This window comes from Rhinichthys klamathensis, unplaced genomic scaffold (genome assembly GCF_029890125.1).
Source record: "Rhinichthys klamathensis goyatoka isolate OS25496 unplaced genomic scaffold, OSU_Roscu_1.1 h1tg000005l_1, whole genome shotgun sequence".
NCBI lineage: Eukaryota > Metazoa > Chordata > Actinopteri > Cypriniformes > Leuciscidae > Rhinichthys > Rhinichthys klamathensis.
In genome coordinates this window covers 2631627-2654876 of record NW_026606558.1, presented here as the reverse complement: position 1 = coordinate 2654876, position 23250 = coordinate 2631627, and the positions used below count along the sequence as shown (strand labels likewise).

Below are 23250 nucleotides of genomic sequence, written 5' to 3'. Positions count from 1 at the left end.
ACGCCCACTCCACTAGGAGTTTGGCGTCATCATGGGCGTGGGCGAAAGGCATGTCTATTCAAGACATTTGTTTCGCGGCAGGTTGGTCGTCTCGTAATACCTTCGCGAGATTCTATAACTTGAATATCCCTTCATTCGCACCACATGTCTGTCAGTGCAGGGAGAGAAAGCTGAGCTGTCGTTGGACTAGGCTAGACTGCCCCGATGGCGCGCGCTCTAGCCACGGTTCGACTAGTCGTCAGACAGTGCGAGTTATTATTAGCATAGCTATCATGTTCACTATATTGTGCCCCCTTGTTATGTCCGCATTCATAGCCGGCAGTATTTTCCTAAGCACCAATCACTTGCTGCAATCTCCCTCCATTCAGTTCAGCGTGCTTAGCTGGGAGGGGCCTTCGTTGGTGCAGATGCCGAGTTGGCTCTGTGCCAATAGATGTTTTAACCAGGTCCGGTGTCTGTTCCTGAGAGCTGGGCGGGGTTTCTCCCACGCGGCGGGGGTTTTATTGTTCCCCATACGTAATGTCGAGAGACCGACTCGATAAGGGAACGTCTCTGGTTACTCACGTAACCGTAGTTCCCTGAGAGGAGGGAACGAGACATTACGTAACCTGCCGTGTGGGAGGAACTCTCAGTCTCCTTACTCTCGTTCAGCTAAGATTCTGAGGTTTTTGGCGCCCGCCGTCACCTATATTGAGCAGTGTCAGCCAATCAGGTGATGGCGGGACCGCCATTGGCTATTTGCAAGCAAAAGAGTTATTCTATCAGACTTCATGATTCGAGGAAAATGGATTTCCCCATACGTAATGTCTCGTTCCCTCCTCTCAGGGAACTACGGTTACGTGAGTAACCAGAGACGATATAATTCGTCTTGTGTATATCTAACGGGCGATCTTTGGTATCATTAATCGTATCATTTGTTCCCTGGCAAATCGTTTTGGCTGAGGGCAAAGTGAAGTTTCATAACTTTATATTTTGGCTATTTTAACGTTGTATCCTGCTGTGTCTGAATGGTTTACTTTATTTATTGTCTTGTATAACTTATTATACCTTAAACTTATACTGTTATAATGTCTCTTACTGATCAATAAAACTGAAATTTAACAAAAATAGACAGGGTTGTGTCATTTTATTTTATATAGCCTATATTTTTATATAGCCTTTTCATTACTATTTTATTTGCTGTATACTGTTTGTTTATTTTATTGACTAAACTATTTACTATTACTCACTGTATCTTATATTTACTATTTGCACTGCATTGTAGTTGTACCATATCGTATATGCCACGATGCCATCAAGCGGTGTCTCTGGTCGTAATCAGTCCTTCACTGACCAATCAGCGTCCATTAGCAAAATGCTAGCGTGTTATGGGCAACAACAACTCAACCTGAAAGAAATCGAAAGGACATAAGCACTCGTTCATTCAACTTTCGACCTATAACCCATGTTGAACTTGCAGAACCTACATTCAAATCTGAGATTTCTCAATGACAATCGGGTAAAAGAGACAAATTTAGCCGTCTAGCCCCATTGACTCCCATTCATTTTGCACTCGGACGATCGCCCCCAGTGGAATTCTGGTGGAACTACAACCAAAATTCGGTACAATAGGACTTAATAGGGAGTAGCCAGGCTTTCCGTAGACGGGCTTTGACTATGTATAAAACACTGGTATCCTAGATCGCGCAGGAGGGGGTTTCATTCATGTTAGTGACACCTTGTGTCCCCGACAGGAAAATACCCTGCTGCGCGATCTGTGACAGTAGGCGCGCCGTCAATTATGTCACATTTGAATTGCGCGAAAATATAACGATATTCGAATAAGCAATTTTATGATCGAATTTCGAACGCAGTTCGACTATTCGACTATTCGAAGATCGCGACTCATCCCTAGCCCTTATGTTGTTAAAGTTTGTTTATTTAAGAAATTCATAATAAATAATAATAAAGCAAGATACCTTGTTGAAATATGTGAGTTGTGTGGTTTATGTAAACTACAAAAGTAAAGTATAAATTCAAATGATTGTGACAGATGTGATGGGGGAGGAGAATTGATACGTGCGTCATGTTTAGTCAATAAAACTCTTCCGCAAAGGGTACACCTGTGTATCCTCGCTCATAGCTCCTCTGGAAGCCTCCTCACTCCTCGATCCTCGCCTCCTCGCGGTGCAATTAGAGAATGGAGATGTCCTTCAAGATGGCTGAGCTCGATTGGTTTCCGGGTCATAGGATGGAGGACGGAGGAGCGAGGAGACCATAGACAGTATAAGAAATGGACAGAGCCATCTCATTGGAACTCAGTTGAGACAGTTGAAGCCCATTTTTAGCGATTTCTGAGCACTTCCGTTCCTGACGCGCAGACTCAAACCGACTCAAACTAAGCTTGATGACGTGGGCAACCTGTCTGACAGACGTTAATCTTCTAGTAGCTGTGCGTGAAAATTGCCAACGTTAATCTTGCAGAGACGGGGAACTTGAGCAAAGAGTTCTTTGGCGTGAGTGAGCAGGAGTAAGTATTCCGTTGCTTTTATGGACTCATTATCTATGGGCTTCTCCCTTGACGGGACGTCCCCCCGATTGCCTGCGAGCTTCTCCTCCTGTCTGTACGGTAATTTCTGTACAGCGCGACAGAGAGTCGAGTGGTTAATTATGACGCAATCGTTAGCCTATTTTTACTAAAACTGTTTCTACGGGGCCATAATGTAACATAGAAGGTAATGGAGCACTTTATACATTGTCGTGTTTCTTTAGAAATAAATAATGGACAAATGGAGTCTTTAAACGCCTCAGATGTAAAGTTATTCGCTGTCAAAGTGACGCCAAAATGAATGGGAGTCAATGGAAATGCTAACGCAAGTGAAGTTCTGCTACAACATGGCGGCACCCGACCGGCTTCAACTTCCGGTCGATGGATTACCCCCTTGGAGGAGACGAGGAGGGATATTGAGAAGCACCCTTTGTCGTTGTGTAGTGCACTCAGTGCAGTGCATGGTTGCATAGCAACGACAGACGCCACGGGAAAATCGGACCGAATTTTACTAAAAGATAAGCTAATGTGCATTATAAATGTCAGTAATTTATCTTTTTTTTGACTCATTCTTTTTTATAAAAGAATTATCTGAAATATGTGAGGTTTATCTTTTTATAAAAACCTTTTTTGTCAAAACTTTATTTGAACTTGTACCTACATGTTAGATAACATGGTGCAAGACACTCTTTTGAAATCTGGTCATCATTTTTAATTTTATTATTTTAATGTTTATGTAAACAAAAAGAGCATATTGATGCTAATTTTATTTGTTAATTGCTAGTTTTTGACATAAAACCTGTTGAATTGATTTCATTGTGTAGTAGTACTTTTTGAACAGGATTCGTTGATAACCGTGATCATTATGGTCACTATAATCATGAAATTAAATGTTCATGCCATTTCATCTCTAGTTATGATCAACTAAAAGCAACTATAATTATGTACTTTTACAGTATAATATGCAAAGTACAATTTTCTATAAAAAAATGAATCTCTGACATTAAATAAGGGGGACATATACAGGCCTACAAAATTCTTTTAGGTCTAAAACAGTTTGGATAGTTGTTAATAGGATAGTTATGAGGCATTATTTAAGAGATTTAAGTAGGCTATTGTATTACATGAGTAGCTCTGCCACTTTTATTTTTAAAAAGTAGCTCTCAAATGAAAAAAAGTTGGAGACTCCTGGTATAGAGCAATAATCTAATGGAATTAGTGGGCTAAAGTCAGTCAAACCACCTCGACTTTTTTTCTAAATAACTCACATTTCATTCATAATATCACAAATACATGGGGCACTTATGTTTTTATAAAGTGGATGCTCAAAGGGGGTCTCGTCTCGCCCGGAGTGTAATTCAGAACCGCCACTGATGCAACATTCATAATGTTGTCTTTGTATCTTTTTTAAAATTGCATTGTTTAGTTGAGAAGAAAATATATAGAGAGAGTCAAAGGGGTGCTTTAATGAATTATATGTTTTCCTTGATTGAGATAAGAGCAAAGCTGTGGTTTTAGTTTACAGAAGAGGGAGGAGTCAACATATCCGCTGTTCTTCAGCAGTCAGAGCTTAGATTCAGCATTATCCAGACAATAAAATTTGATGATGGAGCTAAGATTAGGCTTCAATTCCACATCTAACAGCACTGCTGTGGGTTCAGAACAGATTGCTCCTGCTGTAGTTCTGGGTTTGTGCTGTTTGGTGGGTTTGCCAAGCAATATCGCAGTAATCATCAGCATTGCTCGTGAGTGGAACACACATTTTAGCTTTACCTTAAGTCTAATGCTAAACCTTGCTGTCTCTGATGCTTTGACCCTTTGCTTGGCTCCTGTCGTGCTGTGTGGAATACTGTTTGGATGGAAACTTGGCCTTTGGTCTTGTAGGATCCTGTTCTTCTTGGGTCACTGGAGTCTGTATGTTGGTGTCCTGACGGTCACCTCCATGAGTGTGTACCGTTATCACAATGTCATCAAGTCAAGGGTCACTAACAGAAAGCTACTGCACAGACTGGAAAGACAACACAGACACCTTCATCTGACTGGCATCTGGATTCTAGCCTTTGTTTTTGCCCTACCAATATTTTTCACTCAAAGACTCAAAGACAAGGATAGATTGCAAAGATGTCAGAGGACAATGGAGTCACGGTCTGTAGAAGTGGCTGTTTTACTTCTTGAGACCCTGTTGGGGTTCGTCATTCCATTTTTGATCATGTTAACATGTTATCTCTGTTTGCACAAAGGCTTGAGCCAAAAAGCCAAGAGCTCCAGTCTACCTCGAGCTCCACAGGACCAGAAACCAGAGGGCAAACGTTAAGACTTACAAGAAGAGACATGTGGTCAGCATCGTTGTGGCTTTCTTTCTGTTTTGGACTCCTGTGCACATCATCAATGTGATTGATATAGTTACTACTCTAACTAAAACATCACATCCAGATGATCATTCCCAACTGAAGTCCTTCCGTAGAGTTTATGGTGATACAAGCAAGACTCTGGCTTTGCTAAACTGCGGTCTGGATCCTTTTCTCTATGTTTTCTTTTCAAGGAATGTCATAAACTGTAGTAAGTAGAATCCCCTTTGTTTTTCAGTCTGTAGAAAGATGTAGAACATTTAAAAGCATTTATAAAAACAACCCTGTTTTGAGTTTTTGTAGCTGCAGTATTATTATATATAATCTTTACCATGCACAATTAACTACAGTATATATGGTTATGCACCCTGCTTCCATCCTCTCTCTTAAAAGTAAAAATAATTTAATTGCTGCTATAGTGTCTTATAAATGCTGTTCCTCTATGATACTGAAAGGCAGGCAGGATTTGTAGGTCTTGTGTCTCTGTACACACTGTGCATCCTTGCTTCATAACCCTGATGCTAAATGCTCTCAGAACTTCTGCTGAACAATAAAACAATTTTCTTTTAGAAACTGCTGTACAAGGAACTCTGTTTGCATCACTGAATCATTTTCCTGTTAACACTGTACAGCTGTTTTGAAACTATCTGTATTTTATAAAGCACTATATAAATAAAAGTTACTTGACTTGACAGAAACAATAAAGGAAACACTGCATGGTGGTTTAACCAGAAGAGTTTGACAGAAGAGGACCGGACATCTGGTTGGCATGATGATCAGCTTGCATTGTCAGTGTACATCTGTATAGGTTAAGAACAACATATTAGACTGGAATTTATTTTTTTAATGAAAATATATTAAACATATATTTCCAGTTATGCAATTTACAGTAACATATATGTCAATATCATTTAAATCCATGAACACAGATTTGAAAACAGAATAACAGTACAACATACATCAGGTCACCGTTCGGCTTAAATGCTTCTTTTTTCTTTCTTTTTTATCAACCGGATAAGGATTTTGACTATATGCACAACAACATGTTGCAGTACTTAAAAAGTTTAATAAGTTTCATTAAACTACTTTTTCTGACATATTCTTAAATTTAGAATACAACCAACAGGGAGCTAGAAGACAGGGTGAGGGAGGTTGAGGCAGGTGGTTCAGGTCTCCATTCACAAACAGATGCATTGGAGGAAGCTGGTTTTGGATATAGTACACTTGTGCACTGCACGCCTCAGTCTATGTTGGATGTGATGCGATATCTGAGATCTCGGAGACAGAAATGAAATCAGCGACTCTCGGGACGTTGTTGCCACGATGCACCTGTCCAGCAGGAAGTGGCACTACAGTCGAGGTCTAAAGAGGCTGAAGGACTGAATATCGACTCTTCTCTTGAACATAATCAGATCTCAAACAATAACATGATAAGGTTTCAAACTAGCCTAAAACATGCCAGAGAGGTACAGCCATGAGCAGGCATTCGTGGAGCTTTGAAATTGTCCGAAAATGTTCCTGATTTTTCACTACGTTTGTTTTCTAAAGTGGTCCAAATTGGATGATGTATATACACTCACTCGCAAACTTCCCTAAGCACTTCCCCTCTGGGGAATCCCCGCTGCCTTTTTGAAGTGCGTTCAACTTCGTCAAGTGGACGAGGGAAGATTATTTGGACAGACCATTGCCCCCTCGATAGGGAGCGAGTCTACTCAATATGTTCACTTCAGGTAGATCCATAGACCACGATGCAACATGATTGTGACGTCACAGCAGATCACGCTTAATTTACCCCCATCCCACACATTGGAGTTATTTTGACATTTAACCACATAATACTTGTGTAGCTAACTTAAGCTGACTGTTTGTTACACAATTTATTGTATTATCATTTTTGTGTAATGTTTTATATTTTCTCCAACAGCCCGAGCATACATACAGGCCTATAGAATGGTCCGTAAAACAAACTGATCAGGAAAAAACTGTAAATAATAAATCAGCTCCATAGCGGATTCCAGTGATCAAGGGCTTTGGGCGTTTCATTTAAACACATCCGCCAGAAGTGGGCACTCGTGTAACGTAAGCAATGACGTGCATCCGAGTGAACAAGATGGAGGGAAGATATCGAGGGAAGGGCATAAAAAAATGGACTGTCTGTCAATCGGCTCACTCCCAGCATGCTTTGCGTTCACACTGTCCCAGCCTCTTTGAACAACAGCAAGAGGATAAACATTAAACACCATTTTAGCTTCCAACAGGCACAATTCATTAAAAAAAAATCTGATCTTTGATGGAAATGGTTGTACTTCTACATACACGTTTAAAATTTTAAACACCTTTAGTCAGCATCTCATAATAATAATAATGATGACAATTATAATAATCAGAGCAATAATTACAGTTTAGCTATAATAATGCATAATGTCTTTTAAATCTACTCTTTAGATATGTTCCATCTCTCTCTCCTCCATTGTTCAAAAAGTTCGTGTGTTCGTCCCATTATATTGTCCCCGACATACAGCAACTTAAATATTTACAATAATTCATTTACAACCAATTTAAACATTTTGTCCTTTTTGGAGATATAAAGCTCATGGCACAGGGTACGTTTGTCCAGTGAGTTTAAAAGAGGCTCTGTGGCCCGTTCACCCCTTCACTCACATGGCCAGTAGCTGATTGAGTGCCATGCGGAACTGCTGTGTGCAGCCCGCGAGCTCCCGCACCCTCTCCGTCATGTCTCTGGCGGACCCTGGCGAGGGGTACTGCAGGGCTGCGGTCTTGGTGCTCACCACAATGTCTTTGAGCTTGTCGCAGAGCGTGTTGCTGTGCTGAGCCACCCTGTTGCGCACCTCGGGAGACTTGGCTTGCCTGGAGAGCGTGTCTCCGATAAAGACGAGCTTGTGAGCGCTGAGGATGACGAATTTGCTGTGGGCAACAAAGATTTTGGGCGGCTGGTTGTTGTTGATGGAGGAGTAGAACGCGTCGATGGCGTTGGTGAGCGTGGTGATGTTGGCCTCGCACTGCTCCATGTAAAAGAGCAGCAGCTGCCGGTCGCCCATGCACAGCTTACTGCGCGGCGTCTGAGGGTACTGAGAGGGCGGAGTCCAGCCCGAAATGTCATTGTTGATTGGTCGAGAGACTTCCTGCTCCAGCCGCTCAAACTGCTTCAGCTGTTGTGGGTTAGGGACACGAGTGAATAATATTGTATTTAACAGATGAGCAATAAAGAACATTGTACATATATAAATAAATACATGAATAATAAAATGTTTATTTATATAAAATGTCATATTTGTAAGTGTAGGTATAAGTAATGCCATCTGTATATACTTAAAGGGATAATTTACCCAAAAATAATTTACTCACCATCAAGTTGTTTCAAACCTGTATGAATTTCTTTCTTCTGCTGAACACGAAAGTCGGTAACCAAACAGTTGATGGACCCCATTGACTTTCATCATTGTATTTATTTATTTATTTTTTCATAAAACTGCCCATTAACTGTTTGGTTACTCATATTCTTCAATATATCTTCTTTTGCGTTCAGCAGAAGTTGAAACTCGTACAGGTGTGGAACAACTTGAGGGTGAGTAAATGATGGGTAATGAATTTTCATTTTTGGGTGAACTATCATATTCATTTTTATATATATGTCATAGAATATTTTTAAAAAAGTGTATAATGTGGTTGGTATGTGATATAACAGGGCTCTTTCAACTCTTTCAATTATTGTTTGATCATACATTTAAAATATATACGTATGGAAATAAATGTATATAAAAAAATACAGTTTAGAAAATTTAAACAATGCTAATGTTAAAAAGCTGAAGCTCAGCTAAATGTTTCAAAGGCCCAACAAGTGGCTTTGTAACCAAGTAAGCATTAAGTATGTAAATAAATGTGGTAACACTTTACAATAAGGTTCATTAGTTAACATTAGGTTATGTATTAACTAACATGAACTAACCATGAGCAATACATTTTTTACTGTATTTGTTCATCTTTATTAACGTTAGTTAATAAAAATACAGCTGTTCATTATTTGTTCGTGTTAGTTCAGTGCATTAACTAATGTTAACAAGATTTTAATAAAGTATTAGTAAATGCTGAAATGAACATGAACAAAGGTTAAAGGGATACTCCACTTTTTTTGGAAATAGGCTCATTTTACAACTCCCCCAGAGTTAAACTGTTGAGTTTTACCGTTTTTGAATCCATTCAGCCGATCTCCGGTTCTGCTGCCGTGCCATGAGTGCAGCAGGCGCAATGATATGCAAACTTAGTCCCGGTCACGTTGGAAGTTACCGAGCTGGGGACTATTTTCAGGCGCTGCGTCATATCATTGCGCCTGCTGCACTCATGGCACGGCAGTAAAGTTTCTTGATTATTACGCAGGAATGAGAGTATAGTTCCTAGCCATATCAGCCTAGAAAATCGCAACTTTACATTTTCCGTCGGTCTTAGTGCACGATGTAACTACAGAAGAGTCAAGTTTTAAATAGGAAAAATATCGAAACTCTTTGGTCTTTTTTTTTTTTTTTTTTTAGAAATGCTAATGGTCTTGTCCACCTCAATGATGTATGCTAAGCCAGCCTTTCTCAAACTTTTTTCAGTCGGGGCACCTTTCAAAAGTGCATAAAATCTCAAGGCACCCCTGTGTAAAATATAAATTAAAAACACTGCATAACCCAAATGTAAATGCAAATGTCCTGTTTATTTAGACAGAACAGTAATGAACAGAGCATAATACGAACTGTAAATAACAATAATAATAACTTTACAGGGCTATCACTTTTGTGAAAAAATCCTGATCGATTTTTGAGACATAAACGTTTATTGAATCGATTGTAAAATCGATTTTCCATGTCTAAAGACGTTTCCATTTTCAGCGCCAAATATAGGCAAATCCACGGACAACTAACAGGCATTAGCATGAGCGTAAAGAGTGCGCTTGAGACGCGCACAAGTCAGCAATATTTCTGATGATTTATTGGCATGAAGTTTCGTGCACAATGACAAACAGGAGTGCAAGATTCTCGAAAAACAATAAGCAGAGTGGACTGCCATAACATCAATGAAAAACATTACTGCAGGCTTCAACATGGCTGTTTACGATTAGAATTCACGAGTTCACACTTACAAATAAGTCAGATAGAATAAATGCGTATTTGGCGTGCTGTCCGAGGAGAGGGCTCCGAGTTAGGTATTCGGCCCGAACCCAGAGCACTCCCCCCGTATTCCTGGCTGTGAAATAAATAAATAAGATAAGCCAAGAGTGAGGAGTCGGGGTGGTGGAGGGATGCTGAAACTGTCAAGGAATGTTAGGTGAGTTGACAGAGTGAATATTTATATGCTTCCTTTCGTGCTGATAGGGTAGACATGGTAATTGTTTGATGACAAGTTGATTGGAATGATTATTTGAACGTGCTCCTCCCGAACTTTGTTTATAAAACATCATATGTCAAACAAATTTCGCCTACGTAGGCGATTGTAGGCCGGATCTGTATCTGTATGCATGGGACTGTCTGAATACCGGCAGAATTCACATTTTTGTTGTAAAAAGAGACACGTTATGCAGAAGTATAGTATAGTTTGTATGTGTGTTTGTCAGAGCCTGCAGTTGCTGTGTGACGCGCGTTCGCGCGGTCGGTGTTGTTGCTAGTGATGGGCGATACTGCAAATTTCTGTATCGATCCGATACCAAGTAAATACAGGGCCAGTATCGCCGATATCGATACCGATACCGATACTTTTTCATTTTAAAAGCATGCATTTGAACTTGTATGCACTTTCCTGTGCTAGAGCAGTGTGTCATGATTTATGAGGTGAATGCATCATTAATATGCTAAATCTGAACACGTTTTCATGACTACTAGTCCTATTTTGTGATTTGTGCTCTCAACTCCCCTTTAATTAGTCAGTGACTTTTACAAAACTACCCTAATTATAGTACTAGCCTACTGTTCAAAAGTTTGGGGTCTGTAAGATTTTTATTTCTCTTAGTAAAAACTGTAATATTACAATTTAACATAGGCTATCTGTTTTCTATGCCATAGTAAACTGTAATTTATTCATGTGATCAAGGCTGAATTTTCGGCATCATTACTTCAGTCATGATGATAATTCATTTTAATATGCTGATTTGCTGCTCAGGAAACATTTCTTATTATTATCAATGTTGAAAACAGTTTCATATTTTGTCGGAAACTATGAAACATTTTATGCAGAATTATTTGATGAACAAAGTTGAAAGAACAGCATTTATATGAAGTAGATTTTTTTTAACAGTGTAAAACCCTTGACTGTCACTTTTGATCAATTTAATGCATCGATCCTTGTTGAATAAAAATATTAATTTCATAAAAAAGATCTTACTGACGTCAACATTTTAAATCGTTATGTACAGTTTTGGTTTGTTTATTGCGAAATAACTCCCGATTGTTTCTCTGTCGTCTAAGCAAGGCTTCGTTTCCCAAACGCAATGGGCATGTGAGCTCAGCGAAGCACCAGCAGCGAACGCTCTCTGTGATTGATTGGTTTCGTCTTGTATACAGATGACTAGGAGAAAAGGTTATATCCTACACAATTACCCGCTAACATTCGCTTATTTTTCGCACTGAATTGCGTGCTAAATTAATAAAAAAATACTGGTAAAAAAAATACCCATTTGGATCGATATTTTTATGTGAGGAGCGATCCTTTTCGATACCACGTCAGTATCAAAGTATCGATACTTTAGGATCGATCCGCCCATCACTAGTTGTTGCTATAGGTTGCGTCACTTGCGTCAAGTTGTGTGTGTGTCTTGCTTCGGTCTTGTGAGACGGATTTTTATGGTTAATTTTATATATATATATTTATCTAAAATGAATTTACAATTTTATTAATACGTTCATATGTTTAAAAAGAAGAAGAATGTATTTATGTAAATTCAAATATATATATATATTTTTAGCCTACGTAATTTTTTGGCGGCACCCCTGACAAAGTCAGGGGGCACCCCAGTGTGCCGCGGCACCCACTTTGAGAAAGGCTGTGCTAAGCTATGCTAAAAGTGGTACCGCCAGAACCGGAGATCGGCAGAATGGATTCAAAAACGGTAAAACTCAACAGTTTATCTCTGGGGGAGTTGTAAAATGAGCCTATTTCCAAAAAAGTGGAGTATCCCTTTAATAAATGCTGTATAAATCCAGTTCATTATTAGTTCATGCTAACTAATGTAGTTAACTAATGTTAACTAATGAACCTTATTGTAAAGTGTTACCATAAATATATTCAATACTATAGCAACTACAGTCTCATATAGGCTACCTGTTGCTGTTCCAGCACAGCCTTATTGTGTTTGATGCTCCCTTTTTCCATCAGCTGTCTTTGGTTCTTTTCAAACTCTTCTTTACCCTGTAATAGAAATTTAAAATACATTTTTTTTTATGAATAAATAATTTACAGTCTATGAATAGATGTGTTAATTACAGTTTGTAATCTATGTTCAAAAATGTGTCAACTTAATTTGATTAAAAGAGAACAAGATCATGTTAAATTATTTGTGCATAACCAAATTCATATTCATAAGATAAGCCTTTGCTATTACATGAAGTCACAACCAGCATGCAATTGTTCCCACCATTCTTTAAAAACAAAACAAAAGTGCAAGTGCAATCCATCCATCCACCCATCCATTCTTTGACTTCAAAAAATGTGCACTGAAAAGTTTCTATTCAATCCATTGGGGGGCAGTATAATATCACAGTGAAACTCAGCCATTTTCAGTAGTGGGAATTACAGAAGTCACATGTGCCCTTTCAGCCAAGAGCATTTTCAAATACGACATGCAAAAAAATATATACACTGTATTTATATCTTTGATAGTTAAATTGCACAATTATTGTAGGTAAAACAAATGTAGCAGAAATGAGCCAATATGGTCAGTCCAGTTAAGTCACAGCTTTCACATACTATTTTTGCAATATATTAAATAAAAAAATATTAAAAATAATACTGTTGTACATTGTTTTTTAAATACTAAATTATCATACAGTTTATAATAAAAAGTATCGTTTGCATGACATCTAAAAGATGAAGAGATATCTGTGTGTGACTGAATTAATCTCATCTGCACAGTTTCAGCAAAACATTTGACAGAACACACAGCCGACGCATAACAGCTGGTGCTAAAGGAAGATGTATGTGGGCTTTGAGGAAAAGCAGGCCTGCACATGCAATCACAGTGATTGATGAAAGCCAAGGCCTGAGGCTCCACACAGTGGGGATTACAGGTACAGCCCACATAGGGTCGACACGCAGATCAATGATCATATTGCTTGCTGAGAACATACACCTGGATCTTGTTCTCAAAAGGAAACAAATGAACATTTTGTGATGATTGCATTTTTAGCGTACCTGTAAATGGACATAATCGTAGTCCTCCATCCAACCTTCCTCTGTCGTCTCGTGCGGCCTGTCTGGAGTCTCTTCCTCAGCTGAGAATTTGGGAGGGGAGGGTAACGGGCGGGACTGGATGTTGGCCCGTTCAGGTGTGCCTGACTGATAGGCTGAGATGTTGTTGTTGTTGGTCAGCTGACCCAGCATGTCTGGAGTATGGGGAACGGGTGGCAATGGTAGCTGCTGCTGTTTGTTTGTCCGTTTGAAGAGCAAAGAGGCATTGCCATGGAGAAACGATGCTAACTGCTTGGTGTCATCGGGCACACCGCGGGCACACATGACCAGGCGGTCTAGGTCGTCCCCACCGGTGCCTGTAGATGGTGCCATCAAGGCTGCGGGGGACCAGCCCAGAGAGTCCAGTGCCTGACTGTACATCACCAGGCCTTGGAAGGCCTCTTCCATCTTCTGCACCTGCTTGCCGAGCTTGGTCTGCAGCGTGCGGTCAGTGGCCTGGGTGGCGTTGGCCACGGCACCTCTAGCGAACTCCAGCAGGTCCCGGACAGCCACGCGAATGCGGTCCACGGCCTGTCGGATGGCAGGGAGGTTGGACTCCATCTGAGTGGCGCTGCGCCAGTTCCCACTGATGAATGACATTAGGAGGGACACGGAGCTCTCTACGGCCTGTTGATGACGGGACAGCCGCTCCATGGCCTGGTCCAGATCCAAGAGCAGCAGGCGACCCGGCCCAGAAGATTCACGCACCGGCACCATGTCCAGAGAGGACGTGGAGTGGTTACTTCGAGTGCTTCCTGTGCTGGACGCCGATAGGCGTTTGAAGCTGACCGTTAGATCCTCTGTGGCCGCTGCGTCACGTACCACCTGAGGAGGCACATCGTAGATGTAGTCGCCCAATTCTTCAACTGACGGCCGCTCGCGGGGGAAGTCATACACATCTGCAGGGTGGTGGTCCTGTAAGCCACTCTTTCGCAGGCTGGCAGGGATGTCATAGATCTCCTGGCCCTCAGGCTGCCGTTTCGCTACTAGCTGAGGTGGAGGAACATCATACACGTCCTCTGGTATGGGAGGCTCGGGACCGCCAGGGATCTGAGACATAAAAGCCTGGTTCTGATTCTCTAGGCTCTTCATCTTGGCAAAGTGAGGAGGGACGTCGTACGTTTCCTCCCTGATTGGACCATCTGGAACATCTTTGCTGACAGATGGAGGAATGTCATATACCTGTAAAGAGGAATAATGTGTTTACCAAAACTAGCCTGGTATAATCATAACCAAACTCATTAGGGATGTACTGATATTAACATTCTGGCAGATATTGTTGATAATTAGTCAATCATTTTAAATGTTATAAGTGAATTTAGGCACCACAACAGTACAGTATGAAAATTAATGTGTTTTTATTTTTATTTGCTAAAGATTACATTTAACTTATTAAACGATTAGCGTTTTTAAAAATCAAGTGCAAGTACGCATAAGATGATAGAAAAGGTTATCTAAATGTAAAAAAAAAGCGGAAATGAGCATAAACAATTAAATATACAATATATTTCCAAAATCTACCTTTAATATTTCTAAAATTGGTCAATAACCAAAATGGTAATGAGATGGCTAGAACTAATTTAAGTTATACACACAGCATTTGCTAAATAAACACTTGTTTGAAGGGGCTCCAAGTGCTTTTTTTCTAACAGTTTGCATAAAATATTCCTCTTACCTGACAGATATCACTTAAAATGTGACTGACTAGCTGATCAGAAATTCTTTCTGCTTGTGAATTAATTTACACTCTAGTGTTTGCTTTCATTGGGTTAGCTGAGATGTCAGTAGTGGGCAGAGTTTTGGAGGGGCAACATGTGTTTGGTAAGTGAGTGGTAAATTCATTTGCTACTGTAAATCTGACTAAAGCTAGCAAAATGACTGAAATTGCTTACAGAGCCTTATCCGAATGCATTCTGTCATTTTGTTTTGTTTCAGGGAATTCAAATCTCACCTTACGAAAAAGAAGTTTATTCAAGTGTGCTATTATTATACTTCTTTTAAACTAAAAAAAACAAGAAAGTATACTTTCAATCTACTTTTATGTACTTCTCAGAAATATACTTTATGCACTTGACTTATACTGACAGAAAAGTATATTTGGCTTATACTTGTTTTTTGATCGAAATATACTTAAACGTATAATTAAGTATTCTAAGTATACTTGGTTTGTAGTTGTGTTAACTTTTGATTGAGTAGCCTATTAAATACTTTTTTTTTTACATAGTTTTACATACCGTCTTATAAACTTACATTGTTTGAAAATATTGATTTATAAAGAAAACAGATATGTTCCTAATTCTGAGTATCTACATTTTTGTGTAGTCATAGGAATTTACTTCAAATCTACTTAACTTTGGACTATTTTGACTATTGACTGAATTTTCAGGCTATCCATGTTTTCACAGTTGTACAGTAGGGGGCGCTATTACGCATCTTCTAGTACAGAATCTCCTGATCAAAACACAGGTGAAAAAGAAGCAGAAACAAGTGATGGAAGATTGCTTATGCAAATGTAAAATAACGTGGTCATAAAACATTAATCGGCATAAACAAGTGAAAAACTGCCTAACGTTACCAAATGAAATGTCGAACCCATGAAGAGGAAACGACTGTGAAGCTTTGGGGTGTTGATGGACTCGATCTACTCCATCTATGTTTTGATCATCGTTCTGAATCCGATGCGGTCGTAGTCTTTGACAAAAATGCTATTTTCTCTGCTTTTTGTTTAAAATGTAGCTTCTTGTTTTTTTTTAATGAAACTTACCCACATTCAAGTGTTGATAAAAAGATGCATGAAGCTAGAATAAAATGTTTTTAAAATGGAAAGAGTTAAAGTACAGTTAAAGGTATATTTCAAATATAAATATTAATACCTAAATAGGAACACTTCTTTGTACTTAAAGTGCAAAAATAATATATAAATAGTAAACTATAAGTACGATGTTAAGTTTGCTCAAAGAAAAGTATACACTTGTAGTTTTGTATCTGCAGTATAAAACAACTAAACTAGTTTACAGAGATTATACTTCAAAGTGTACTTTCATAAACTAAAGTATTTGACTAGTAAAGTATACCTATAAGTTCACTTGTAGTATAGTTGCAAAAACTAGTTGTGTACTCAAATTTTACTATTGTTACACTTACAGTATGCTTAAAAGTATACTTTTATACACTAAAAGTGGGCCAATTTAGTTCTAAGTAGTTTTGAAACCGTAAACTTGCAAGTATACTTCTAGTACATTGATATTAGTATACTTACTACATAAAGTATACTTAAAATATACTTGAACTTTACTTAATAAAATTAACTTGAAGCATGCTAATTTTTTGTAAGGGTCTGCAACCCCCATCAATGTCCAAATCAAAGGTGTACATAAAACTAGAGTGTTATTGATTTGTGTCAGTCATGCATGGAGACAAGGAATAATTGTTACCGTTTGTTGGTAGTGCAGCTGGCTCTTGTCCACACTAGGTGGAGTGTCATAGATCTCCTGACCATCTCTACTGGGTGGGCCTTTCATTGCCATTGGAGGAGTATCATAAACCTGTGGCCCAGAGAAAAGACATAAAACTCATTTACTAGTTAAATAAATGAAATAAATACACAGAAGAATGTCAGATCATGTCAGTATAATGACATAATTAACCTCGTAACAGAATAAATCAGTGACTATACGTAGATCTGACCTGAAAAGGAAAGAGCCATTTAATAAAACAATTTGTGTTAGTTGAATGCAGTTTAACATGAATGGCATTTTTTGTTTTTTTGTCCTTTATATCATGAATTAAGAATGGGTATGTTTGAGAGAATTCAACATAAAAAGCCTGATTTGTTTTGGATGACGGATGGGGATATGTTGAATTGGCTCTTTGAAAATGAAATTTATAGTTTAGCTAGATATGTGGAAAAGGCGTGGAAACTTAGGCAAAGGAATTTATATCCTGATCTAAATTGACGGTGTCTTGTCTTGTTTTGTTTGTTTTTATACTGTGAAAATGATGATGATATAGTTTTCTTTTTGATGGTTGTTTTCCTATGTGCTTTGTATGATGGTCATCTTTGTGTATTATGTTTGTTTTATGTCATTAGTGTCTTTTAAGCCTAAGGGCTGGGCATGTAAGTGCAAGACACTTTAATAAATAAATAATCTAATCTAATCTTAACATGCCTGCAATGTCTAAGCAAGGCCAGGTAGAGGCTGGGCATTTGTTTTTGTCTGTTTCTCTCATTTATTTTACAACCCAGGGCCCCTGATTTCCTACCTTCTCCTACATACATTGTACTTTTTTAGGGGCTTTCGCACTGGAAGAATGTTTTCATAGTTCCTATTGGTGGAAGTACCCGCTTTTTGGCATGTTCATACTGCAGGAACTGGGAATGATTTTAGTTATAGGAACGCCTTTTGGGGGACTAAATTAGCTCCTACGTCAGAGTATGGCCTAACCCCGCACAATACAGTGACGTAAGTGTACGTTGATTGGCCGAACGCATGCCATACGAATCACTGGTGTTGTGCTGAATTTTGTGACCCTAGTAGGTGCTGTATTGCGCTAATCCAACCTACTCCTAATCACAATCCTAATCCTAACCCTACAGTCACTACAGTGCCTACTAGGGTCACACAATTTGGTGGGTCACAGAATTTGGCACTACACTGGTACCCGCCATTTTAAAAAAGCCACGTATACAGTTTACACGAATAAACTTACTCCACGAATTAACTCTATGAACATGGAAGACAGCGATAGATAGCATTTATCTGTCGCCTTTCTTTGTCTGTGGCATTGTGTTCTTTTCTCAGCCTCAATGATATGTAGCACTGTACGTTGTTGTTTTGCTCTTTTTTTTAAATGCATAACTTATACGTCTACATTCAATCCCTGTTATCATGATACTCATGATGACACACAGCTCTGATCACAAAGTCCTTCAACCTCCAGTTGTTGACATTGTTGAATGCCGTGCTTAAATGACTTTGGCCGTGCTAAAGTCACTTCAGAGTTCTTACGGGCAGTGCAAATGCAACCAGGAAAATTGCCCAAGGGGAAAATTTCGTTCTGGGGGGACCGCACTGGTGGCTAGTTCCTATAACTGAGTTCCTGTAACTACCCAGTGCGAAAGCCCCATTTGTCTTTTTCTCCCTCTTCCTTCTGTCCATAGTTTTTTGTGCATGTCGGAGAGAACACAGGTATACACAATAGAGGACACACTCCCACTGATGTGGAGAGATTACAGGAGCACAATCTCAGACAGGAACAGCTGGAGGAAATCAGCAGTCCTGCAGAGATGCTGACCTCCACCTTCACCCACCATCCCTCTCTTTCTGCTACCTCTTCAGTGGTCAAGGCTGAGTCGCTGGTCATGGGTGATAGTTAAAGAGTTTTTGTGGAAAGCCTTTAGTGGAGGTCCTGTATGCAGAGCGACCAAAGACTTGCATGGCTTCATGAAAATTAGCATTTTCAACACCAAGAGAAAATATCTGATTAAAATTACAATAAAACCTGTAATATATTGAAATACCATTTTCTAATTTAATATATTTTAAAATGTAATTTATTTCTGTGAAGGCAAAGCTGATTAGCAGCTCCAATGTCACATGATCCTTTAGAAATTATTCTAATATGATAATTTGATGCTCAATAAACCTTTCTTATGACTATCAATGTTAAAAACAGTTGCACTGCTTAATATATTTTTGTGCATACTTTTTCTCAGGATTTTTCAGGATTCTTTGATGATTAAAGTTCAAAAGAACAGCATTTATTTGAAATAGATCTTAATAATCTTTTGAAACATTATAAATGTCTTTACTACCACTCTTGTCTTGATAAATTGAAATTGTCCTTGCTCAATAAAAGTAATTTCTTTAAAAAAATAATTAAAAAAATCGTACTGACCCCAAATATTTTAATGGTAGTGTATACGTATTCATGTATTATTACAAAAACATATATATATAAACATTTATTTTTTTATATCATCTAAATAAGGGCATATCATTAATTAACTTTTATTTATTTTTGTATGTAAAGCTAATTATAAATACTAGTAACTACCCCAAACTTAAGGGCCTACCGCTTCCCCTAAGATAAAACTTTTTTTTTAAGTGATAATAGTAATTATTTAAATAAATCAATTTATATTTGTGGATGTCATTGGATATCTCTAACAAGAGGTTTTGTCAGATTTAGCTCATTTCTGAGCACAGATTTGCCCCCAAGCTATAGTTAAATAAACCTCCCGACATTAATCTATTAGAGATTTTAGCGTTTTTATAATGTATACGACACAGAGCTACACATGCTCTCTCATCAATACAAAAACAGCACTGACTCGAGTTTCAGAATGTGCTATAAATGAAGTGTGACTTCCTGTCCCAATGTCCTGTCAAACCTATGACGACTGATATAAATATCATATAATGCCTGCAGCTCAACTGGTACAAAAAAAGAAAAAATAACCACACACACACACACACACACACACACACAAAGGCCCACAGCGCTTGAATGTTAGTAAAGGATTAAAAGCCAATAAATGTTTTATAGTGTTAGCAGTAAAATTGAGATTTTTCCACTACTGCATTTGATATGGGTGAAGTGAGGTCAAGGGAATTTGGATTAAAGTCTAATCTTGTCTGAGATAGAGTTAGTGTCACACACACACTTAGGGACTGGTAAATTTCAATAGTACATTTTATTTTAATACTTATATGCATTAATAATTTAAACCAGCGGTTCACAAACTGCCCTCTAAGGGTTGTAATGGCATAAAAAATGTATCATTATGAATGCAGCTGTTTGACATAGATGTCTTGATGTCATAAAGTACATAATGGCATTTTATGGAAATAAAATGTCACATTTTAAGCATTACCGATACCAAAATACCATTCCTTCATCATTTATTGCTCTCCAGAGCTCTTGACGCCTGCTGGAAGCAATAATCATTGCTTATAACAGAAATGTGTTGCATACAAAGTGAGAATGTATTTGAATATTATAGTTCAAATTCAAAATAATAATAGTTCTCTATGATCAGAGTACTGTGCAACAGTCAAACATCCACTGATTTAAACAATTTACAGCTCATGTAAGGAGCACAAATTTACCCAGAACAATCCTAATGCATGTCCTTAATGTGTACTAGAGATTTCTGAAGTCATGTCCACTCTATACTTCTATCAATACTGCTCCAATCACACACATACACACACATCCTTACACAAACGCCATTAGCATTTATAATGCTGGCCAAACAATGGCTCTCAATCTGTTGTGCGCCCCCAGGAGAGCCTGCAGCCAGAGACGGAGGCAGGAGAAACCATGAATACCAAAACCTCTCACTGAGCATCCAGCAGCGCTCTGCCAGCTCCATTTGATTAAACGACTGTGTTTTTTGCTCTGTATCGCTCTAATCTGAGAGACTGTGATTTGTTACAATGAATATTTGGAGCAATTTTGGGAAGAAAGTGTTTTGGCTTGCAGCGTTTTTTTGTCGGCATGAAAAATTGAGAGATTTGACTGCACTGACACTATTGGATGAGAACAAAACTTGAACTGAATTGAGCTAAATGATGTTTTGCTTTATAGCTGAATTGACTTTGTTTCATAATTGACGAATTTTGCATCATTGACACTGGTATTGAACTGACTAAACTAAATTACGACACGTCTTCTGTAAAGCTGTTTATAGCTGAATTTAACATATTTCATGATTGATAAACTTTACTGTTATTGAACTGAACTGAATCCACACTGAACTGACTTGAGAGTTGTAGAGCTGCTCTACACATAGACTGTAAAAAAAGATGGACAGCGCGTCTCTGCTTCCTTTAAGCCAAAAAATAAGCCAAAATATCCAAAACTATTGGGAAAATGAACATACGTCTGCATGATGAGAACTACCTAAAATGACAAAAACCATCTTTGGATTTTATTGATTTTTTTAAAGGTTTGCGTCAATTCTCCAAAATTCAACTACATGGAGAGGACGGGGTTTATGACCTACTGCAGCCAGCCACCAGGGGAGATTGAAATGCTTTGGCCTCACTTTTCAGGACTTGCGCGGCACACTTGCTTTACATCAGAATTTGAATTTTTCTCATATTTGATGAAGTTTGCATCGTTGATCATTATTTTTGCAGTTTATTACTGTAACGCTGAATTGAAACAATCTGTATTGTGCAAAGCGCAATATAAATAAAGGTGACTTGACTTGATGCAATAGTTGAGATTAGCGAATTAGCATGTGCCAACACACAACGTTATTATCAGCCACAGTTCAATCTTAGTTTATGTTTGTTTTACACCATTTGTGTTTTTACATTACTTCTAATGATGTGTTTTGGCCACAAAATGACGAGTGATGTGCCTCATCTTATCTGCCCTGTTTAGTCCACTGCTCTGTCATTTACATCATGTGCTCTGGTCTTTGCCTTCATCCATGTTTCTCTCATTCTCTGTGTATGGCTCTGCTGAAGGCTGTGTGTGCTGGAATTATGTGGTCTGGGTATTCATGGCCTTTGCCGTGAGCCAGGCTTTGTCTGTCTCTTTCTCCCCCAGGGTTGTGTACTGTGTGTGTGTGTGTGTGTGTGTGTGTGTGTGTGTGTGTGTGTGTGTGTGTGTGTGTGTGTGTGTGTGTGTGTGTGTGTGTGTGTGTGTGTGTGTGTGTGTGTGTGTGTGTGTGTGTGTGTGTGTGTGTGTGTGTGTGTGTGTGTGTGTGTGTCTGTGTGTGTGTGTGTGTGTGCGTGTGTGTGTGTGTGTGTGTGTGTGCTGCATTGAAGGACTGATCTTGCTGACAGCACATTCTCCCTCATATACACACAATGCATTGCACACATATGTGTGCGCACACAGCGGTCTCAGGATATTCTGCTTCACACACTCACAATGCTGACCTTCTTTTTGAAATGCCTCCAGACACTGAAATTTCTACTTCCACTGCAAGTAATGCATGACCTCATCTAAAAATAGGCATGCAATCATCGAGCCAACAGAAATATAAGGATGCAGGAAAAAAGAAAGACAGAAAGAGAGAGAAAAGACAGCAAGAACTGAAAGCAAGAACAATAAAGGAAAGAACAAATTCAAGAGAAAGAGTGAAAGCAAGAGTGCAAGAAATAGAAAATGTGTTAGTCAAAAAAGAGAATGAAAATGAAAAAAGACAAACAAACGTGTGAAAGAAACCAAAATAACATGTAAAAAGGCCTAGAAATGTGAAGAGAGAATTAAAAAGAGTGACAAAAACAAAGCAAAATAGTGAAAACGAAAGACCTGAACAAAAGAGCAAGATAAATAAAACAAAAGAGAGAGCATGTTAAAAAAGCAGCTAAAGAAAGAAAGAAAGAATATTCTCATTGCTTGTATTGTTAAACATCTATCACACACACACACACACACACACACACACACACTGCAGACATCTGAGATGCACTTAAAGGCTATTATCATCAATAGCGATTTTCAACTGGCTCATCCACAAAATACTATATCAAATAACCTACAGCGTAATGATCTTCACAAGGACATTAAAGTAAATATGAACCTCAACACATTGACATAATCAGTGCACACAGAGTCATGTGATGTTTCTCTTTACCTGTTGATTGTACTGGGTGCGGGTGGGCGGCACGTCATAGATATCCTGTGTGGGTGGAAGGTGTCTGGGGACGTCATACTCATCCTGTTCACTTTTCCCCATGTCATACACGTACATTTGACCAACCCGTGTGGGAACAACTACCTAAAACAGAGAAAAACAATTGCATGAGGCTGTGGAATGGCTGGCCACATAAAGGAGGATAAAGATGCTGCCCTGATGGTGCTGTTCACACCAGGTTAACACAGACTCTATACAACAAATCTGGGGTCTCAGAGGTCACCGTGGGAACAGGGGCCACCCTTTTGTCTGCCTGTTTACCTTCTGTCTTATGCTTC

General features: G+C 38.8%; 2 protein-coding genes across 5 annotated transcripts in view; one reads left to right on the top strand and one right to left on the bottom strand.

Annotated features, from left to right (window-relative positions):
• Nucleotides 1-4119: 4119 nt before the first annotated feature.
• On the top strand, nt 4120-4841 carry LOC130087463 (leukotriene B4 receptor 1-like). Its single transcript, XM_056253764.1, has one exon. It carries the CDS (start codon nt 4131-4133, stop codon nt 4839-4841), a length of 711 nt encoding a protein of 236 aa, XP_056109739.1. The 5' UTR covers nt 4120-4130.
• Nucleotides 4842-6932: 2091 nt separating this feature from the next.
• Nucleotides 6933-23250, bottom strand: part of bcar1 (BCAR1 scaffold protein, Cas family member) — a 98241-nt gene continuing 81923 nt past the window's right edge. For all 4 annotated transcript variants that reach the window (XM_056255217.1, XM_056255224.1, XM_056255242.1 and 1 more), the window contains 5 exons: nt 22913-23056; nt 16746-16856; nt 13276-14493; nt 12187-12273; nt 6933-8045 (listed from right to left, as the gene is read on the bottom strand). In XM_056255217.1, the coding sequence (XP_056111192.1) occupies nt 7533-8045; nt 12187-12273; nt 13276-14493; nt 16746-16856; nt 22913-23056 (2073 nt within the window). In that variant the 3' untranslated portion in view covers nt 6933-7532. The remainder of the gene's footprint in view (nt 8046-12186; nt 12274-13275; nt 14494-16745; nt 16857-22912; nt 23057-23250) is intronic.

What these genes read in the sequence shown, in the direction of transcription:
- LOC130087463 (XM_056253764.1), top strand. Translation starts at nt 4,131, where the DNA reads ATGATGGAGCTAAGATTAGGCTTCAATTCCACATCTAACAGCACTGCT.